Source organism: Pongo pygmaeus, chromosome 21 (assembly GCF_028885625.2).
Source record: "Pongo pygmaeus isolate AG05252 chromosome 21, NHGRI_mPonPyg2-v2.0_pri, whole genome shotgun sequence".
In the NCBI taxonomy this organism is placed as follows: domain Eukaryota; kingdom Metazoa; phylum Chordata; class Mammalia; order Primates; family Hominidae; genus Pongo; species Pongo pygmaeus.
This window is the reverse complement of record NC_072394.2, coordinates 38,069,059-38,091,583: the sequence shown is the minus strand read 5'-3', so window position 1 is coordinate 38,091,583 and position 22,525 is coordinate 38,069,059. Positions and strand designations below refer to the sequence as shown.

Sequence of the window (22,525 nt, the reverse complement as noted above, 5' to 3'; positions counted from 1 at the left end):
GGCCTCCCAAAGTGCTGGGATTACAGGAGTGAGCCACCGCGCCCGGCCGCCGGCCTGTATAAACTCTTAAATGGGAAAAAAGAATCAGGTTTTGGCTGTTTTGTCAGGATATAATAACTAGCCACCACGCTGTGGTCCATTTAATCCTCAAAAAACTTAGAGGTAAGCACAATTTGCAGCTTCCGCGGAAACTGGAAGACGTGAAGCAATTTGCACAAAGTCTTGCAGTGAAGGGCCAAGCTGGACACTCATACCCAGCCCACCCGGCAGGGCCACTAGCCCAAGGTCGGTCCTGTGCGCAAACAGTCGCAAACAGGGACTGAATATCCCCCTCTTAGCACAAAACCCAGTAACTTCCGGGAGATCGCCCGAGACCGTCAGCGCGCTTGCGCGGCCCCTTGACGTCAACCACGCCGTTCCGCCCCCTTCTGGAACGCGGAGCCGCTGAGCGGGCCGACGGCCATTTTGTGAAGCGGCGAAGGAGGTGGTTGCTGCGTTGGGCTCCGGGAAGCCGTTCGGGCTGGGGCTGTCGGCCGCGGGGCGGAGGCACTCGCGCGGGGGGTAATTCGGGGTCTGGGTTCTGGTGCCGCGCAGCTTTCCCCGGTAAGACTCCCGCAGCCCCTGAACGAGCGGGGCTGTGCGGGGCTCGTGGTGCCCCTTGGTGGCCCGGGGCGGGGCCTTCGGAGGCCTTCGAGCCCGCGGCAACTAGCGCCCCACACAAAGGGTCGAGGCAGGGCTGCAGGGGGAGTGGGATGCCACTTAGGTCTCTGAGATCTGAGAGGATGCAGGGAGGACGCAAGAGAGGATGAGCCTGCGTACCGAAGTGGGGACGAGGCCATAGCGAGGACGCCCCCGTGGTCTGAGAGGGGGCAGGCCAGAGCTGGCTGGCTCAGCGGCCTGCGAGCTAACCGGGACTGCAGTAAAAGCACGCCTACATCCCGAGTACGGAGGATTTCTTGTTTCCCCCAATGAAGCAGAGGTTATAATTACATCTCTGTGCCTGGAGGTGGGGAGATAATCGTAGTGAGGACACTCCCTCGACCCGAAATGGAAAGGAGGCCTTTGTGGCCTACCAGCAAAAGGGGACCCGGGTCACACCTGTGGGGAGGAAGCTGTAGTCGGTACCCTCCTGTGAGTTCACAAAGGAAGTCTCAACCGACCTCCTTCGTGGCCTGAAGGTGGAGGGGGTTGCAGTGAAATGCCTCCGAGGTCCATTGCTGGGAGGGGCTTTACTCCAGGGTGTAGCAGTTTTGAGAAGCCGGCGTCTGAAGCTAGGAAGTGAGGGGGTGGGGTGAGTACGCCTCCCGAGGCTCTGAGAATTGTAGTAAGATGACAAGCCTTTGGTCCCCCAGTAGGGAAGGGGCTGCTGTGAGCAGCACTTTTACGGCTCCCTCGGGAGAGGATCCTCTGGCATTTCAGGAGGACGAGATCTAGTGGGCTGCGGAGGGTGGGTGCTTTTGATGGAGAGTTAATTGAGTTTCTCTGAAGCTTGGCTGCATTAGTTTGCAGCCACGTGAATTGGGTGGTGGGAGGGACTTTGAGGACCTACAGGTTAGTGACGGGGATGGACGCCAGTGCAGCAGGCTTAGCTGCTAGGTTGTAAACGTACGGGCTTTTTGTGTGCCTCCAACGTGTGCTTTATAGTGACAAATCTGAGGGGCTCTTGTGAGGGTTACTCAGTATTGAGTGCTAAACATTATTTACTCATCTGCGTGGTGTCATGCTGAGAATTGCAGACTTTAAGAGATTTCTGGGCCCTAAAACCCTCCTTGGCACCAGGATTCTCAGAGATAACCTAATATAAATTGAGGAAGTTGGTAGGGACCGTTTTATATTATTCAAGAATAGAATCAGTATAACCCACAGGAAGAAAGTGTGATGGCAACTGAAGGTTTGTTGAAGGGAGAGGCTAGGCTTGTGACTGCAGTATTTTAGAGCTTCTTGCTTGAATGGTTTGAAATGGTGTAATTTTTGCAAAATGCAGTCTTAGCAACAAGAATTGTCTGGGAACTTGTTAACTAGTGTATATTGTTAATGCATCTCAGAGCATTTGCAGTCGAGAAAAATCCCTCAAGTCTGGACACATAGGGAAATCCTTGTTTTTTAAATTATAGAACTACAATACAAGACTGGTTGTACTTGTTTTTGAAATTTGGTAGTTTTGATAAGAATGGAGGATTTCTGGATTTAGTGGAAAGTGTGTGCAGACATTTTCAAAGAATATAAAAAGTTGGGAAGAACTGTTACAGGTGGTTCAAATAACGTTATGGTAATTTATGAAGAAAGTGAAATGTTTGGCGTGTTTATACAAAACAGACAATGAAGATGTGCTTAGTATATATTATTGGACAGATTTTTAATGAAACAGGGAATGCATTTTTATATATGCTCGATTAAATGTTGATTACTTTGCTTACGGATTGTAATGTATAATTTTCATTTTCTTTATGTTCAAATCTGTTAGATGAAAAATGTGAAGCTTTAGAAATAATTGTGTAGTTATTTGCAACGTATTGTTACATGCTAATACCAGTACTCTTTGGGCTTCTTTCACCTTCTTTGACACGTCAAATGTTTTGATGACTGAGTATTGAGAGTTCGGGAGTTGTTAGTACAATTTTTAGATGTGAAACTTGATTTTGTGGGCCAGTGTGTTCCAGGTGCTGGAATCCAGTGACAGTGTTGATAGTTTTTACTCCATTTTGCAGAGAGCCACACTGTCATTGTGTGAATGTATGTTTTCTTCTGTAGATGTTGTAGGAAGAACCAAGTGTCAGTAGTTGGTTGAACAAAAGATACTTTTAGATGTCCCTCCCTAAAATGCAGAGACTGATGATGTCCACTTTTATATCTTTTGTCTGGCCCACAAGTGCTTAATAGTAAATGTTCATGGAGTAAAGGAATATTGTTAAATGTTTTCAACTAAACAGAAAAGATAATTTTATCTAAACTACAGTTTTATCAGATTTTGCTACCACACCCATATACCTTTTGGTTTGCACAAAATTTAATTAAGTTTAAAGCCAGCTTTTAAGACTCAAAAACAGAGTGAATGTGTTTAGATTAGAAGTATAATTTTGCTCTGAAGTGAAAATGAAGGTAGCAACATTTTTGTTGGCATTTGGGGGGATTGAAACATAATATTTTTGACAGGAGGAATATCTTATTTAGAAATGTCTTCTGATTTGCTGCCTTTGAGTACAAAATGGAGGTTAATGGAAAAATTGAGTAATGCGTTATAAAAAGTATACATCTCCATCAGTGTCAGAATAATTTTTTCATTAAGAGTGATCCCAGACTTTGAAATATGGTCCATTTGGGAATGGGGAACAAAATCAAGTGGCTGAAACTGTGGTTGTTTCATAATATTTATTATAATGTGATTATACTGTTTTTAGCATTGTGCCCGTTGTGATTGGTTCTCTGTTGCTTATCTCTGAGGTGAACATTTGAGAGTTTAATTGTTTCTTTTGGATCTGAAGAACCTAGCTCTGCTGTACCCTGGTTCTTGTTGATTAAAGAGTGATAACAAAGTTAAAGTTCACTTTTGGATGTTTACTACCAGATGAAGAGTGAAAATAGTCGTTTTAGTTTGTGCCTTGACTTCTTGATGAAGAGATTTGTTGTCATTTTTTTCTGAAATTCCAAGTGATTAGTATGGCTAGTAAATACGAAAGTCTGTCTTGTCATAATATGTTAAATTTTTGTAGCAGATACTTGTGATTTGTGCATGCATCTGGTATTTTTTCAAGTTGAAGCAAGCCTTTATGTTAGGACTAATTCCTGATAATATGAATGGAAGACATACTAAAGCCAGCTTCTTGTTTTAGATCTTCTGAAGTATATCAGTGGCTTTAATGACAAATCAGGCCTATTTTCTCCTTTCCTATCGTTATGCTGTATGTATAGATAGAATATGTATTTTAGATGTTTTATTGTTTAGTTATTATTTTAGTCTTATCCTTCTAAAGTTCAGCAAAGCTTTAGGTAAATGACGTGGATTTTTGAAATCCTGCATTCAGTTGCTAGCTGACATTTAGAATACAGGAATAGTAATTTCCTGGAAAACAGTGACACTTATATTAAATTCTTGTGGTTTTTACAAAGTGAGGTGTCAACACAAAAGCATTTCAGTTCTATTTCCATTTACCTTTCCCTTTTGAAGAGGTATAATACCAAGGGTTGTGAAGTTCTGACTTGTAGCATCAACTTTCTGCATATTTTTCCTTGGTATGGGGTGGGGTGGGTATTCCCCTTTGCTGAAATAGAAGAGAATCATAAATTTCTATCTGGATTGATTTTGTGCTTTAAGTTGTACACATAAAACTTGAACTAGGCATTTGTCAAATTCAGCTGGGCCTTTCAGCCTTGCCTTGTGGAATGAGAAATTTCTTCCTTTTAAAGGTAATTTCTGGTAACCTTTTAGAAATTTTTGAGAGTAGACCTGGTGAGTTCCTTTTGAGCTTAACTGGCTGACCCCAGATTTGTCCTTCTCAAGATGGACATACGGTATCTTTTGAGTTTGCAAGGGAAGAGGCTGAGAGGAACCTTCTTACCTTATATTCAGGTATATGCCCTGGCCCCATACCTGACCTTTTGAATTGGAATCTCCAGTAGGGATCAGATGTTTATTACAAGTTCTAGAAACTAGAAAGTTACCCTGTTATGTGGCTGCTGGAGTCAAACCTGTACATAAATGTTGCAGTACTTCATGCTCTTGCTCATTGCTTTACTTGAAGCAGCTGTTTCACATTTCCCTTTGTGACCTGTTAAACTACTAGATATGGCTTTTAAATGAAGAATTTTTAAACTCCTTAGACTTAGGCTAGGCCAGGCGTGGTGGCTCACACCTGTAATCTCAGCACTTTGGGAGGCTGAGGCCGGTGGATCACTTGAGGTGAGGAGTTAAGAGACCAGCCTGAGTAACATAATGAAACCCCTGTCTCTACTAAAAATACAAAAGTAAGCTGCGGGTGGTGACGCACGCCTGTAGTCCCAGCTGCTCCAGAGGCTAAGGCATGAGAATAGCTTGAACCCAGGGACGCGGGGGTTGCAATGAGCCTAATGAGCCTAGATCGCGCCACTGCACTCTAGCCTGGGTGACAGAGCGATACCCTGTCTCAAAAAAAAAAAAAAAAAAAAAAAGACTTAGGCTAGATTTCTACAATTTGTAAAAGATTAATACAATGCTCTAGACTTTTGAGTGTATTGATTACATATTTGCATAGCTTTTTGTGGCAAAACCATCTCACTGTTCTTTAGCAACTTGAGTAGTTGACTAGAAGATGAATAGTTTGTCCTTTAGAAAATCACACAGAATTTTTGAAATATGTTTTACTTTTTGCTGATGAATATTAAGGTCATTAGTTGTATTTTGGTCTTGAAAGATATTAATTTAAGATGAGCATCATTTGGAAAAGTAGTCATAGGTAATCTTAATACTAAACAGTGGCAAATTTCTTCTCTCTCCGAATTAAAACATGACCTTTGAAAAAAAATAAAAAGTAAAAAATGACCTTTGAATATAGTTGTCTAGACATTTGGTCATATATGCTTGTGACTTGTTAATAACTTCACCAGTTTGGAAGAAATGACAGTGAAAGATGAGTGACCTGTTTTTATTTTGGGGTATACTCTTAATATGTCAGGCATTTTTAGGGTGTTTTTAAATTTTATTTTATTTATTTTATTTTTTAAAATTTTACAAGTTTTTGAGAACTGTTGTGGTGTCAGAGGAAAAAACGCTTTCCCTTAATATTTTGTTAATATTTTGAGCTCCAGTGGAATTAGTCCTTATAGCAAGAACTCATACTTCATTTGTTTTGTGATGTTGGATGCTATTTTGTGCAAAATAAAATATATTGAAAGAATAATTGCAGTAATTTCTATGAGTACCCTTGAATTGCTATCTTAAGTTGTCCAAGAATTGTTATTGTGTGAACTTGTGCCTTTTCATCACAAATTTGGTGAGAACCTAGGGAAATAGACTTGTGTTACGGAGTTTTCTGGACTGGTTTAATTATAAAGTGATCAAAGCAATTAGCTGTGAAGCTGAGCTTTATGACTTAATTTTCAATGGATTCGTTATTGGGCTAAGTTATGACACTCTTGATGTATGTAAATATATAAATATTTTGAGATACTCAAATTTGAAAGCAATACCAACTAAAAAGCATGTGCGGGATTTTGTTACGGTGTCTTTTTTTTTTTTTTTTTTTTGGTATGCATTCATGCATTCTAATGAAGTACTCTGGTGGTTTCAGACTCGCCTTCGTAATGTACAGTGTGGCCTGTGCGTGTTGTTTTGTGTTTCCTGCATTGATTTTTGCCTCCGTTTATTCTCTATTGCAGTCTAAAAGTTGGTTTTAATTGGTTGCCCACAGGATTGACTTGGCCTCTACTTCTTGTTAAGAAAATACATCTCTTGTTTTATCAGGTAAGAGATTTTGAATAGAGAGTTCGTTTTTATGCAAAATAAAATGAGATAGCTTATTAAGAAATATGAAAATATGTGTAGCAACTATATTGTGTGTGTGTGTGTTTTTGTTTGCTTGTTTTTTGTTTTGAGACGGAGTCTTGCTCTGTTGCCCAGGCTAGACTCTGTTGCCCAGGCTGGAGTGCAGTGGTGCCATCTCAGCTCACTGCAGCCTCCGCCTCCTGGGTTCAAGCACTTCTCTGCCTCAGCCTCCTGAGTAGCTGAGATTACAGGCGCCTGCCACCACACCCGGCTAATTTTTTTGTATTTTTAGTAGAGATGGGGTTTTATCCTCTTGGCCAGGCTGGTCTTGAACTCCTGACCTTGTGATCCACCTGCCTTGGCCTCCCAAAGTGCTGGAATTATAGGCATGAGCCACCGCCCAGGCCGGTGTGGTTTTTTACAAGTTTATCTGAGGGATGGGGGTGGGGTAGTTGGGTGCTTTGAATAGTTGTTCCTTTTAGGGGGTCAATTTCATTTATATGGATCTATTTATCTTGCAATTTTCCTGATAGGCAGTAAGTTTTATTCCTTAGTAGCATTTTAGACTAATTACAAATACAGATGCTTGTTATTGATATGTTTGTTTATATTTCCTAAGAGTTTAAGTATAGATAATGGGTCACATGTTTTAGAGTACAAATTTTAGACTTTAAATGGAACCTTAGCAAGTGGAATCTAACCCTCTTGTTTAAGTAACTAAGATAGGCCCAAGTTAGGTTGAAATGACTTAGCTGTCAGTTACTTAGTAACAGAACAGCAGATAACTTTTTAAAATTTTTTTAAAATTTTTGTTTTATTATTATTATTTTTTTTTGAGACAGAGTTTCGCTCTTGTTGCCCAGGCTGGAGTGCAATGGTGCGATCTCCGCCTCCCAGGTTCAAGTGATTCTTCTGCCTCAGCCTCCCTAGTAGCTGGGATTACAGGCACCTGCCACCATGCCCAACTAATTTTTTGTATTTTTAGTAGAGACGGGATTTCACTATGTTTGTTGGCCAGGCTGGTCTTGAACTCCTGACCTCGAGTGATCCACCCACCTCATCCTCCCAAAGTGCTGGGATTACAAGAGCCACCGCACCTGGCTGCAGATATTATTTCATATTTTTTGGAAGCTAGAAACAATTTTCCTCATCAGATGGCTTTATGAATAAATCTTGTATTCCACTTTGGTTTAATATTCAGCCCTTTCCAGCTGATAATCTGAGGCAGATTTTCAATAGCATATTCTCATGTGTACCTTGTACAAACTTTCAGTAAATCCCTGCTCTTAACAGAAAATGGCTTGAAGACTTAACTGTGTATGTCACGTTAGCCCTGTGTTTAATTTTTGTGTTCTTGGGACTATATCAAGTTCCTGTTTGATTGTCCCAGTGCAAACTAGTCTCTCTCTCTCTCTCAAGTTGTTTTGAGTACCTGGATTGTCCATGATGTTTCCCCTATACAAAGTGATTAACCGTTTTTTGAAGTTGAACAGGAAATGCTATCACATTTTGCATACAGCCACATATTCTAGATTGAGCAAGGAATGTGAATTTGATTTAATGACTTGGAAACTGCTTGATGAACCTCCTTATACGCTGCTAAATAGTAAATGAGAAAAGAGACTGTTGGTGTGATGTTTTTTAGCGTTAATTTTTCTTGTTGACTCTAAGTTTGTAAATGAAAAGCTTCCCCACACTTCCCAAATTTCTAGTGCTTTATAATGGCCTCACAAAAAGCATTTTCTGTTTGCTAGTCCATTTTTCTGGATTAAATTTGAAGGTGGCTTTTTATTTTTGTGTATGTGTCTGTGAGAAAACTGTCAAAGCCAAGCAGTTTGTTTCTTGTTTGTATACGGCAGTTGTAATATTGAGATATAATTACAGATTTTGTTGCATTGAATTAGTATTTATATAATATTTGACATTGAAGTTACAGAATTCTTAGAGCTTATAGTAGAAAATCTTGCCCCTTCTAATGTTCTTGAGAAGTGGTAAAACCAAATCTCTTCATTAATTTATAACCTTTCTGAGGGTCATGAGCTGATTTTATGGGCCTATATTTAAAAGTTGACTTTTCAGGCGGGGGGCAGTGGCTCACGCCTGTAATCCCAGCACTTTGGAAGACTGAGGAGGGTGGATCACCTGAGGTCAGGTGAAATCCCATCTCCCCTAAATACAAACATTTAGCCAGGCATGGTGGCGCATGCCTGTAATCCCAGCTACTCGGGAGGCTGAGGCAGGAGAATTACTTGAACCTGGGAGGTGGAGGTTGCGGTGAGCCGAGATCGTGCCATTGCACTCCAGCCTGGGCTACAAGAGCGAAACTCTGTCTCAAAATAAATAAATAAAAGTTGACTTTTCAGATGGGTTGGAAAACCCCTTATGTTGTTGACCACCTTAATTTCAAAGTAGTATGTTTCCCAGGCCCAATAATTCGATTTGTGTCACTTTCCAAAGGGCTGCCTTTGGATTTGCTCTTAGAAGCCTTTAGAACTGAAATACTGAAATTTGAGGGGAACATTTCTTTTTTGATTACGTCAAAACAGGCATGATCTAAGGAGATCACAGAGATCCTACAGGAGTTGGGTAGGTCCAAGACTGTAACAACCACTGAGTAATTCACACTCTGGTTCTAAAACAAAAACAAAAAATATTTTTATTGTCAGCCCTCTCCTAGGGGAAAATAATACTTTAAAAAATTTTATTAAATAGAGGATTTGGTTATGAGTCATTGGACCTGAGTTTTAATTAAAATAGTCACAGTGAATAGAACTATAACCAGGTTCTACTTTTGGGGGTAATGAATCAAGGTAACTCAGATTTTGGCTGTCCTATTCAGTAGTTCTTTTGGCTTCTTAGTATGTCTTAACCTTGTTTATAGTAAATAATTCCATATGTAGTTTTTTGTAATCTACAAGGCAGATTGAAAAGTTTTAGGATGAATAATGGATCCAGTTCTCATTTAAGACTTGAATCTACTTTTAGTCTTAAGTATTATTTACAATTCATTAGTATTCTAGTTTTTTGCTTCTGTTGGATTTTGAGACTGAGCTCTATAAAATCACACTCTTGATAATTCTATGAAATTATCAAGTATATAGGGAAGATGCTAAGCCAGTTTTAAATACTAACTTTGATATATTCTTTGCATGTTTTTTCCCTATAGATTGTTAAACTTTGTTTCCTGATTTGACTTAGACATTTCTTTTAAATCTTACTGAATGATTAGTGGTCTGAATGATGTATATGTATTTCACTGTCCTACAGTTGTTTTTTGAACTTTTTGAGTCTTGGGACTGAACTGTTTCCAAAATTAATGCCTTCTGGAAGTTGAAATTGTCTACGTTTTACATTGTAAATGGCACGTAATGTTCAGTTTTTAGAATATCTAAATTAAAGACATTGCCTGTGATAGCTTGAGGGAATATTTGAGGGCCTAATATGGTAGCTGGTCATTCTTGTAACTAAAAACTTGGTGTGATAAACAGGAGTCTGACCTGGCCGTTGCCTTTTCTCATCTGCAGGTGTGTGTGGTTTCAGCGCAGCATGGCTGTGGTCATCCGTTTGCAAGGTCTCCCAATTGTGGCGGGGACCATGGACATTCGCCACTTCTTCTCTGGATTGACCATTCCTGATGGGGGCGTGCATATTGTAGGGGGTGAACTGGGTGAGGCTTTCATCGTTTTTGCCACTGATGAAGATGCAAGGCTTGGTATGATGCGCACAGGTGGTACAATTAAAGGGTCAAAAGTAACACTATTGTTGAGTAGTAAAACGGAAATGCAGAATATGATTGAACTGAGTCGTAGGCGTTTTGAAACTGCCAACTTAGATATACCACCAGCAAATGCCAGTAGATCAGGACCACCACCTAGCTCAGGAATGAGTGGCAGGGTAAACTTGCCCACAACAGTATCCAACTTTAATAATCCTTCACCCAGTGTAGTTACTGCCACCACTTCTGTTCATGAAAGCAACAAAAACATACAGACATTTTCCACAGCCAGCGTAGGAACAGCTCCTCCAAATATGGGGGCTTCCTTTGGGAGCCCAACGTTTAGCTCAACCGTTCCAAGCACAGCCTCTCCAATGAACACAGTCCCGCCGCCACCAATTCCTCCAATTCCAGCAATGCCATCTCTGCCACCAATGCCATCCATTCCCCCAATTCCAGTTCCTCCTCCAGTACCTACATTGCCTCCTGTGCCTCCTGTGCCCCCGATTCCCCCAGTTCCTTCTGTGCCACCCATGACCCCACTGCCACCCATGTCAGGCATGCCACCCTTGAATCCGCCACCTGTGGCACCTCTACCTGCTGGAATGAATGGCTCTGGAGCACCTATGAATTTGAACAATAACCTGAATCCTATGTTTCTTGGTCCGTTGAATCCTGTTAACCCTATCCAGATGAACTCTCAGAGCAGTGTGAAGCCACTCCCCATCAACCCTGATGATCTGTATGTCAGTGTGCATGGAATGCCCTTTTCTGCAATGGAAAATGATGTCAGAGATTTTTTCCATGGGCTCCGTGTTGATGCAGTGCATTTGTTGAAAGATCATGTAGGTCGAAATAATGGGAATGGATTGGTTAAGTTTCTCTCCCCTCAAGATACATTTGAAGCTTTGAAACGAAACAGAATGCTGATGATTCAACGCTATGTGGAAGTTAGCCCTGCCACAGAAAGACAGTGGGTAGCTGCTGGAGGCCATATCACTTTTAAGCAAAATATGGGACCTTCTGGACAAACTCATCCCCCTCCTCAGACACTTCCCAGGTCAAAATCGCCCAGTGGGCAGAAAAGATCAAGGTCAAGATCACCACATGAGGCTGGTTTTTGTGTTTACTTGAAAGGGCTACCATTTGAAGCAGAAAACAAACATGTCATTGATTTTTTTAAAAAGCTGGATATTGTGGAAGATAGTATTTATATAGCTTATGGACCCAATGGGAAAGCAACTGGCGAAGGCTTTGTAGAGTTCAGAAATGAGGCTGACTATAAGGCTGCTCTGTGTCGTCATAAACAGTACATGGGCAATCGCTTTATTCAAGTTCATCCAATTACTAAGAAAGGTATGCTAGAAAAGATAGATATGATTCGAAAAAGACTGCAGAACTTCAGCTATGACCAGAGGGAAATGATACTAAATCCAGAGGGGGATGTCAACTCTGCCAAAGTCTGTGCCCACATAACAAATATTCCATTCAGCATTACAAAGATGGATGTTCTTCAGTTCCTAGAAGGAATCCCAGTGGATGAAAATGCTGTACATGTTCTTGTTGATAACAATGGGCAAGGTCTAGGACAGGCATTGGTTCAGTTTAAAAATGAAGATGATGCACGTAAGTCTGAACGCTTACACCGTAAAAAACTTAATGGGAGAGAAGCTTTTGTTCATGTAGTTACCCTAGAAGATATGAGAGAGATTGAGAAAAATCCCCCTGCCCAAGGAAAAAAGGGATTAAAGATGCCTGTGCCAGGTAATCCTGCAGTTCCAGGAATGCCCAATGCGGGACTGCCCGGTGTGGGACTGCCCAGTGCAGGACTTCCCGGTGCGGGCCTGCCCAGTACAGGACTGCCTGGTTCAGCAATAACCAGTGCAGGACTGCCTGGTGCGGGAATGCCCAGTGCAGGAATACCTAGTGCAGGAGGTGAAGAGCATGCCTTCCTGACTGTAGGATCAAAGGAAGCCAACAATGGGCCTCCATTTAACTTTCCTGGTAATTTTGGTGGATCAAATGCCTTTGGGCCACCAATCCCTCCTCCAGGATTAGGAGGCGGGGCCTTTGGTGATGCTAGGCCTGGTATGCCTTCAGTTGGAAACAGTGGTTTGCCTGGTCTAGGACTGGATGTTCCGGGTTTTGGAGGTGGACCAAACAATTTAAGTGGGCCATCGGGATTTGGAGGGGGCCCTCAGAATTTTGGAAATGGCCCTGGTAGCTTAGGCGGTCCCCCGGGGTTTGGAAGTGGCCCTCCTGGTCTTGGAAGTGCCCCTGGGCATTTGGGTGGGCCACCAGCTTTTGGGCCTGGCCCCGGCCCTGGCCCCGGCCCCGGCCCTGGCCCAATCCATATTGGTGGTCCCCCTGGCTTTGCATCTAGTTCTGGAAAACCAGGACCGACAGTAATTAAAGTGCAGAACATGCCCTTTACTGTGTCTATTGATGAGATTTTAGATTTCTTTTATGGCTATCAAGTAATCCCAGGCTCAGTGTGTTTAAAATACAATGAAAAAGGTATGCCCACAGGTGAAGCCATGGTGGCCTTTGAGTCTCGGGATGAAGCCACAGCTGCTGTCATTGACTTAAATGACAGGCCTATAGGTTCAAGAAAAGTAAAACTTGTATTAGGGTAGCCATTCACATCATTCTTTATAGGGTAGATCTTCATATTGCTGTGATTAATGCATCCAGATTGTTTTCCTAGTATTTCCAGGTTAGAACCTATGGATTGTTTCAATTGCATATAGCTTGGTTTCCATAACATAGAGCATTGGTTGACTGTTTACAGAAGACTCACTCACCAGGATAAACATTGCTGTATGTTACAGTAAAGCTATCTGGAGAGAACACATAAATGATTTTGGCATACCATTAGAGAAACCATTTGTAAAACTCAAATGACCACATAAAGCTTATCAAGGAGTCTAGATTGGTTTTGTTTTATACCATATGGGATGAAGAAAATAGAAATGTCAGTAGAACTCATTGAGGGTGCTCTTGCCAGCTGCTGAAAATAGAAGTTGGCTACTCTCAGAATTTGGTTTAAAGCCGGACAGATTTGCTTTGTTATAGGGTAAAGCTTTGTCTAAAGTCCTCATTTTCTTTTAAAATTGAATAAAATTTCTGTATACAGATTCATTGTATGTACCTTTATTGCTTCTTAAGGGTCCGTGCTGTATAGACAGTCCTGCTTCAGAAGTTGCTGCTTTGTTTGTCTAATTGACTCATTTGTAAATGAGCAGAACTGTTTTGTTGGGGTTTTTCCCTAAATATAAAAGTCCACACTTCGTTTGTGCTATAACCTCAAACTTTGATTTCTAATGTCACACTTAAAACTGTGTGGAATAAGACTTTTGCCATAAAAATAAACTATGGAGTCCTTTATCTACCAGAGCCTTTTTGGTTTGACCGCCACGATTTAGGTTAGTCAGTTTAAAAATTGTTCATGTTGTTTGGATGGTATCGAAAACCAGAAACCACTTTTAATAATGTGTTTAAGATATTTGATTTGAAGTCCTTTTCATGATGGACTAATTGTAGTATCAATTTCCTCCTGTCCCGATTTATGTGAAATTTTGGCCTTTAAACAAAGAGGGGCCCATTCATAAGAAAGCGTTATATCTAGGTTTTTAAAACTGAAGTTGAAATTATCTTTGTTAGCAGTAGTAGTATAGAATAAAAGATCCGTATGCTGGTTCATAGATTGATAACGTGTTAGTCCTGTTATTTGGAGGCTTTTTGGCATAGTTGTTCGATCAGGAGCCTGTTTACTAAAAGTCTTCATACAGAGTGCAAGTGCAGCCGCCAGAGGGGAGAAAATTGAGATTCTTGACCCTTTCATACTCTTTTCTTTGGTATTCAGGACACTAAGGCAGGAGGACCACATGAGTTCTGGTTGGTAAGTGTTCTTGTCATGAAAACACTTGCCTTACAAGGCTCTAATTATGATTTCCCTAGTCAGTGCTCTGAAGATGTGTCACATTATATTATAAACAGTACAGAAGGGGAGATAGGTGAGATGATATGAAAAACAAATTTTCTCACTGTCATAAAAGGCTCTAATTATGGTTACTTTCCCTAGTCAGTGCTCTGAAAATGTGTCACATTATAAACAATACAGAAGGAGAGAGAGACGAGAGATCATTAAAACCAAATTTTATCTTTTACATGGCCCCTTTGTCTTCGTTTGAAACATCCCCAACATTTCCTACAAATCAGTGTACTTACAAAGGGGTCAGTCTTTTAAAATAAGTATTTCCTATTAAAATATATATATACAGTGCCTTTTTGGTGTTGTGAGTCAGTGGGACACTGAATTACAGCGGTTGTGTAATTTAGATTTAAGAGTGGCAACAGTTTCATTTGATAAGATTTGAAAAGGCTTTTTATCACTAGTCTTAGAGGATTGACAGTACAGGATTTTTGTTTAAGAGAAGGATTGTTTAGACTCAGAAGAGGTGACTGTGTTGTGGATCTTTTGATAATTCATGAATACAAATTTGCTTTGACAGATCACTAGATACTGCCTCCTCAATTTCAAAAGCAATATAACATTTGTATATGCTGTTTAATTTAAGTTAATGTTAAGTAATCATTTCTCATTCCAAAGACAATGCAAAAAACTTCAGCACTGCTTGAGAGTTGTATTTCAACCACAGATATTTTCTCCATTGGAAAGCTATTTTCATTTTAGAAAAATGGGTTGTTTGAAGATGAAAGTGTTTTATCTTTTTTCACAATTTATTTTGGTTATATGTTCGTACATTCTTATTAAATATTTCATACACTTTATTGCAACTACTTTGTTATTTCTACATCTTAGATAAATGCTGAAAAGGAAAACGATTTCATTGTTCATCTAATTAAATAAATTAAGAAAAGAGCGGTTTGTGTAGAAATTGGAGAGAACTATGTTTTATATGAATCACAACAGTGCTCGTTGTGGACTGTAATTAAATGCTTTGCCCTCTGGAACTTGATTTTTGTGTATCTGAGACTTATTAACAGTGCTAACTGCTAAGGATACTGTTTATCTTGTTCTGGGCATTGGAGTTTCAGTTTTTAAAAAATTATTGAAAATGTATTCTGTGAAACTACTCATACCTCTCTTCCTGCGAATTTTCTCCTAAGAACTAGGTTTGGGGCAGAAATGAATTGACATTATTTTCTCATTTGCTTTGTATGGTATGAAGGATTTGTAAAGCTTTGCTCAAAGTTGTGTGCATTTGTAAACACTATCATGATATTTTCAATTTTATGTGTAAATTTTATTGTCTGTTTTTGGTGATTCTGACATTAATGGAAGAGAATATTTTCCATTAGATTTAATTTTTTTTCCTCTCCCTTCTGCTGATTTTTTTTATTGGTGTTGATTTTTCTTTTGATTTAAAGGATTAGAGAAATCTACAAATGTATGTCATAAATAAGCAAATTTGTAAACTTTTTTGAACTTTAGTGAAACATTTAGTTCACAAGCATAATTTGGAGGTGTGTTCTGTGTTTACACAGTAGTTTGGATGTACAATTATTATTAGTGGCTTTTTAAAAAATGAAACAGTGTTAAGTGAAATGTAGTTCCTAGCTTTGTACTCCAAGTTGTCAAAGCATCAACAATGAAAATTCGATTAGGAAACTTTATTTAAAATTTCAGGTAGTAATATTCAATGTAGTTAAGGCCAGTCTTAACCCACTGGATGAAAATCTAGGACTGTATGGAAGTAAGCAAACATTACATTTTTAGGTGGAAATAGTCAACCTTGCGTAAAAACAAGGATGCGTGAAAGCCTTAAACTCCAGCTCCCTTTTACTGGAGTCTGTGGTTGTGTACAGGTGTGGGCCAAGTGTAAAATCTCATCAATTTTAAGAACACTCGGGAAATGAGTAAAGAAAATGTAAAATTGCTGCTAGTCAAATCTTTTGGAAAGAATTTCTGGAAGTGGTCACTTTAAAAATTATTTTCCACCCTTGCAAAATTGCCGCATTTAAATTGTTTTACTGGCAGTTCTATAGTAGTCCAGACTTTAGAAACCAAACACAATAAAATGGCTTGTTGCCAATATGGCCACAACATTGCCAGCAAATACTGCCTTGGCATCACTCAGCAGAGGTTTTTGTTTATAAAGATGAAGTCTTGAATACTGTTCAATAAACTTGTCAAAAAATAAAACAGGCTGATGCTTTTAATGCTTTAACTGCACAAAAGTACTTTACTGAGCTATAATATTATCTTGTCAGGGTTTTTGTTTTGTTTTGTTTTTAAACCTGAAAATATTTTGTGCCTTTGGAAAGGTAGATTTGGTAATCTTGGAGAGGTAAAAATTGTTGCTTATCCTTGCCTGCTAATGCTGAAGTGTCAAGAGAAGAGGATACTTGGAACAGCAGGGAGGAAACTTGATTCTAGTTCAAGTCCATAGTATCCACCTTTTCAGAATTTTATGTGTATGATGTGTTGGCAAACAAAGCCCTTAAATGTTGAAAACTTTTTATCTTGAAAGAGTTTAGCTTGTATTAGAATTTGGATACCCAGTGTGTTTTAGAGGGGGCTAGATGTAACATAATTCCAGGTAGTAGCTGAGCCATTATTAAATAATCAGGATTTGACTAAGCAATGGACAAATCACTGAGTGAAATCAGCTGCCTACAGATATCCAAAATGGCTTTTACCATCTGAAAGGGGTGGACTGTGTGATAATATGTCTCCTTTTCTTGTTCAGGGGAGATCAGTTATGTAATTCATTGTTACCTGCTTTCCAGTGTTTTACAGCAAGAAATAGTTTATCAACTATGTGCATCATCACTAATCTCCCAGAAGTAGAGCTTTTACGGGGTATGGTAGACTCTAAACTTACGGCTTTCCTTTTTTATTAAAAATGGCTTTATTTCAGTCTCATCTTTTTAGTATAGAATCTGATCATTTTGACTTGTGAAATGTTCTGGAAAGAGTGTACTCTGGTAGTAGCACAATTCTCTGATGTTATAGTGACTTTTCTGGGAAAACTCTCTATTCAACAACATAAGCAAGTTCATCTGCTCAGGTAAATGGTAATTTTTTTTTTTTTTTTTTTTTTTGAGACGGAGTCTATCTGTCGCCCAGGCTGGAGTGCAGTGGTGCGATCTTGGCTCACTGCAACCTCCACCTCCTGGGTTCAAGCGATTCTCCTGCCTCAGCCTCTCAGTAGCTGAGACTACAGGTGCGTGCCACCATGCCCAGCTAATTTTTTTTTTTTTTTTTTCATTTTTAGTAGAGACGGGGTTTTGCCATGTTGGCCAGCATGGTCCCCACCTCCTGATCTCGTGATCCGCCCACCTCGGCCTCCCAAAGTGCTGGGATTACAGGCGTGAGCCACCGTGCCCAGCTGGTAAATGGTAATTCTTTACCATGCTGTTCTTGGGTTTATTCTTGGTGCTTTGGCTGCTTTGTGTTAGAGTCTCAAAAGCATCCTAGAGTATGACTCCTTTTCTGGATCAACGTAACTAGCAGTGAGCAGCCACGGTGGCATGCTCCTCTACATACTCCTCTGTCACTGGAGTCCAGAAGGAGAAAAAAGCCACCTGACATAAACATTTCACACCCAGGGACAGAAGGGCAGCACTCTAAAAGTCTAAGGGCAGGAAAGAGTGCTGGGAAAAATCACAACCAAATCCCTTGAATTCTGTTAATAGCCCCACGGACCTCCTTCCAGTGAAAATGTTTAAGGTGTGCTTGCTTCAGCAGCACATATTAAAAACAAATTAAACAGAGAAGATTAGCATGGCCCCTGCACAACGATGACACGCAATTTGTGAAGCGCTCTTTTTTTTTTTTTTTTTTTGAGACAAAGTCTCATGCTTGTCCCCCAGGCTGGAGTGCGATGGCGCAATCTCAGCTCACTGCAACCTCCGCCTCCCGGGTTCAAGCGATTCTCCTGCTTCAGCCTCCCCCCGAGTAGCTGGGATTACGGGCACCTGCCACCGCACCCAGTTAATTTTTTTGTATTTTTAGTAGAGACGGGATTTCACCATGTTGGCCAGGCTGGTCTCAAACTCCTGACCTCAGGTGATCCACCCACCTCAGCCTCCCAAAGTGCTGAGATTACAGGCATGAGCCACCACGCCTGGCCCTATTTTTTTTTAATTAAAATGTTAAAGGTTAGGGCATAGAGACTCAGCAGATGTCATAGAGAAGTGGTAAATGGCACAGCTGAGCATTGGAATTGGCTCCCCAGTTGTTCCAGACATCTGGATATTGACCTTAGTAACTTACTAGTTTCAAGTCATTTTGCTTAAGTAATGGCTTGCCATTTCATGATAGGGGATGACTATTTCGTTATGGGGCAATGACCAGCAAGAGAACGTAATTCAGTATGAACAGTCAAAGGTGTTCAGTGTATTTAACTCATTTTACGAATGAGCTGTACTGTATTCAAATGGGCTACTTGATGGTTCATTCCCTCCATTCTGCTGCTGTTCATTTCCTCCCTTTGCTTGCTTATATAGTAAATCTGCTCGTAACCAGGACTTAAAACTCTTAGACTGAAGCCCCTTCACTGCTGTCTCTAGCCTCAGCCTCCTAATGGGTGGGAGTAGTTCATTCATAGCTTTTGATTAGTGGATAAGACTTGTCAGGCTGGGTGTGGTGGGTCACACCTGTAATCCCAGCACTTTGGGAGGCCGAGGTGGGAGGATCGCTTGAGCCCAGGAATTGAGACTAGCGTGAGTAACATAGCGAGACCCTATCTCAAAAAAAAAAAAAAAAAAAAAAAAGCCCTGTCACTTAGAGTTTGTGCTTCATATCAAATGACAACAACCACATTGTGCTACCACAAGTCACACAGTGGGAATGATTTAAGAAGGTTAAATAGTTCCTTTTTTTTTTTTTTTTTTTTTGAGATGGTCTTGCTCTGCCGCCCAGGCTGGAGTGCAGTGATACAGTCAGCTGACTGTAACCTCGACGTCCTGGGCTCAAGCAATCCTGCTTCAGCCTCCTAAGTAGCTAATTTTTTTTTTTTTAATTTTTTTGTAGAGACGAGGTAATTGCTGGGGTAGGAGTGATGGTGGAGTGGAGGGGTAGTTTCACTATGTGGCTCAGGCCGGTCTTGAACCCCGGGGCTCAAGCGATGCTCCCGCCTTGGCCTCTCAAAGTGCTGGGATTACAGGTGTGAGCCACTATGCCTGGCCTCAGTTTCTTAAAAGGTTTTAAATCACACCAACTGGTACCAGTGCCTCTGATTGCCTTGATTTTTCTTTGATCCCACTTGGAAGTTTGTTAATGCCACACTCCACTATACTCCACACATTAGATTGCAGTGGGGGCTGGAGAGTGGCCCAGCCTTTATACATAACTCCCTTCTGTGGTTTGGCCTGTGGGACCAGTAGGGTCCCTGTGCTATAACTCTGACTGAAGTGATGGACATTAATGCAACTACTAATTACTGATGTAGATGAGCTGCTTTACTTCTATGACCATTGAATTGACAGATTGGAATTGGAAACACCTGTCACCTTCAAGCTTTTAAGACAACTTCACATGAACGTACAGCTTAGCCATAGCTGTATCTCGTACTAACAGATTTTTGCAGTGGTGTGCACCCAGCACTTATACTTTGATGGAAAAGCAAAATAAGGTTCCTGTTCTTCAACAGTTTAGGGTTTTAAGTCACAACTAAGTGCTTGGTTGTGCTTATACTAGGTACATTCCTATACCACAGGAACCAGATAGTGGCTTTCCTGGCCATTTGCTAAGTCATGGTTAGACAGGAACAAGTGTAAACTAGTCTTTGTCGTAGTGTAGTTTCCTGTTGTTGAAATATTCCTTTGCTTTCTCGGCTTCCCTAACATGTAAATTCTGAAGACCCATCTTAAACTCTCCCTAGTGTCCCAAATGAATTTATTCCAGTGAGAAGGGTGAGGCGCTTGCATTATGAACAATAGGTAGGTTTCTTTTCCAAGAGCTCTGCTCTGCTTTTGTTCATTTACTCATCTCCTTTTGTGCTGTAGGAGATACACACTCCTTTTGTGCACACTGTAGATGCCAGGTATTTGGTGATGCCTCAGTCCTGGAGATCATCAGGAAGGCGGTATAGTACTGTTGTCTCAGACACCCCACAGGTGATAGACATTAAAAGAATGTAGATTTCAGCCGGGAGGGATGGGGGCAGAATTGACTACCCTATAGATGTCTTTTGAAAATTTTGATACAGATCACATTTTTTAGAGGTGAGTTCTACCTTATTTGCACTATGCATGCTTGCTACTTAAAATTTATTCCTTTGATCAAGTCCTGTAAATGTGGAGTCCAGGATTTCCTACCTTCCTGCCCCAGCAGTCAGACAAATAGGGAGAATTATATTCCATCTTTGTGCAAGGCTAACATTAGCATAGATCACGAGGGGAGACCATATGAGTCTCACTGCTCTTGTAGTGGCAGGGTAGATTTCAGATTGGGGTGAATTACAAAATGTGAACTGTTGCTAAAATGGTTGGATATAGAAATTACATTCTCCGAATCGGTTTGTGGTTATATCAGTTATGTGACTTAGGACAGATTATTTCCGTCTGGCCTCAGTGTTTCTTTTACAATATGGGATTAAATTAGATAAGCTTGTGTCCAGTTTTAAGCTTCTGTGATTGTATGAACCTAGCCATTCGGTTTCTGGAAATCTGTACTGAGTTTGGACCTTAAACTAAAGTGACCAGGAATGGAGCTCCAAATTTTGATCTGGGTACTGCTCTCCTGGTTTCCCTAGTGTGGTAGTGATTCCACGCTGCAGCTTGAGAAATTCAAAGGGGAAGAGTCATCTCTCCTTTTGGGGGCTGTCCCTGTCCTGCTAGTTATATCCTGGAGCAGGTAGACCAGAGGCATTCCTCCTGGATCCACTCCTCCTTGGTCCAATTAACCAAGAAGGAGTTAATGATACTGCAGAAGGACCCAAAGGTGCCAGGGGATACTTTATGACTGTCCTTATGTAATCCTCACAACCCTGTAAAGTTAACATTATTATCCCTACTTTACAGGTGGGGTAATCCAGGCAGAGAAAAATAATTAATAGTAAGGGGAAAACAAAGATGTTTTAATCATGGATGCCTGTGTGACTCCACAGGTAGAAACCCTCCCTCAACTATCCCCAGCCCTTCCCTGACTTTTAGGGAAAGTGGGAGGCTACTGGCAGCAGTCTTCTGTCATGGATTCTGAGCTGCTGGGGAAGGAGCCTTTTCAGTTTGCCAACTCCAACTATAGTGTGGAGGGCCCTTACCTATCGGTAGGGCTTCTTGGCCTCCACAGTCAAGCTTATGATTGCAGAGGGGGACCTGAACTTATTTTGTTGTTTTTTTGTTTTCACAATAGTCTCACTCTGTTGCTTAGGCTGCAGTGTAGTGGCGTGATCTCAGCCCCGCCTCCTGGGTTCAAGCAATTCTCCTGCCTCAGCCTGCCAAGTAGCTGGGATTACAGGTGTGCACCACCACACCTGGCTAATTTTTGTATTTTAGTAGAGACAGGGTTTCACCATGTTGGCCAGGCTGGTCTTGAACTTCTGACCTCAGGTGATCCAGCCTCCCAAAGTGCTGAGATTACAAGTGTGAGCCACTGCACCCAGCCTGAACTTATTTTGAAGTACTCACGTGAAGACTTTGTGTTAGTGTGTTCAGAGTCTCTGGGCAGAGAAAAACACCCACTCCGCTACAGTCCTATCCTGCTTTTGAGAGCCTGTTTGCAGGTTCTAGCAGGGGAGCACTCGTATATCCTTGACGGAAGACCAGTCCTCCTCTCTCAGGGATGGTTGTCCTCTTCGGTCGAGCATGCAGCTTCGGGACGGATGCATGTGGAGCGGTGAGGGAGGAAGGGGACACACACCTAGCCAGCCAGATCAGCCAAATCAACCCTGGTGATCAATGGGGTGACACATGTTGCAGCCAGATCACCTTCACTTCCCTATCCTGCTTTTGAAGACCATGTGTCCTCAGTTTGCTTTCTTCTCCATATCCAGTTTTGTCCTTAAGTTAGGTTCTTTTTGAAGAGTTAGTTGTACAGTGGTTAGATTTGTTCAACTTTTGGATAAGCTGGATGCTGGAGTTAGATTAGTGGCTTCTGGTTTTTTGTTTTTGACCTTCACCCAGTACAGCAAAGTGGGAAACCCTGTGGCCATCTTCTTTTTCATATTTTCCCACCTTTTAGTTTTTGTGTGCACATGTTAAGCTTTGTAGTGTTGCCAAATACTTTGTGTCAGCATGACTCCTTAGTAGTATATGGATATGGATCTAAACCAAATTTGTTGTTGAAAATTTCAGTTTACGAGTACCATTCAGTAACCCTTAGTCATATGTATGAATAAGGAATGTGTAGTTTTATAGAAAGGATTTTCATTTTTGGTTCA

General features: G+C 41.0%; 1 protein-coding gene and 1 non-coding gene across 33 annotated transcripts in view; both read left to right on the top strand.

Annotated features, from left to right (window-relative positions):
* Nucleotides 1-386: 386 nt before the first annotated feature.
* RBM12 (RNA binding motif protein 12) overlaps nt 387-22,525 on the top strand; it is a 38,764-nt gene continuing 16,625 nt past the window's right edge. For 2 of the 32 annotated variants that reach the window (XM_063659181.1, XM_054466557.2), the window contains exons 1-3: nt 436-603; nt 6,352-6,436; nt 9,982-10,124. Coding sequence is in view for 6 of the 32 variants with exons in the window: in XM_054466551.2 (XP_054322526.1) it covers nt 10,004-12,808 (2,805 nt within the window). In the remaining 26 variants the exon portion in view is untranslated. Of the gene's footprint in view, nt 604-6,351; nt 6,437-9,981; nt 13,310-22,525 lie in introns of those variants that run through there. The other 30 variants (XM_054466572.2, XM_054466558.2, XM_054466551.2 and 27 more) reach the window with 29 other exon arrangements.
* Nucleotides 17,874-17,976, top strand: LOC129022230 (U6 spliceosomal RNA). Its single transcript, XR_008496313.1, has one exon. It is a non-coding gene; the product is annotated as a U6 spliceosomal RNA (small nuclear RNA).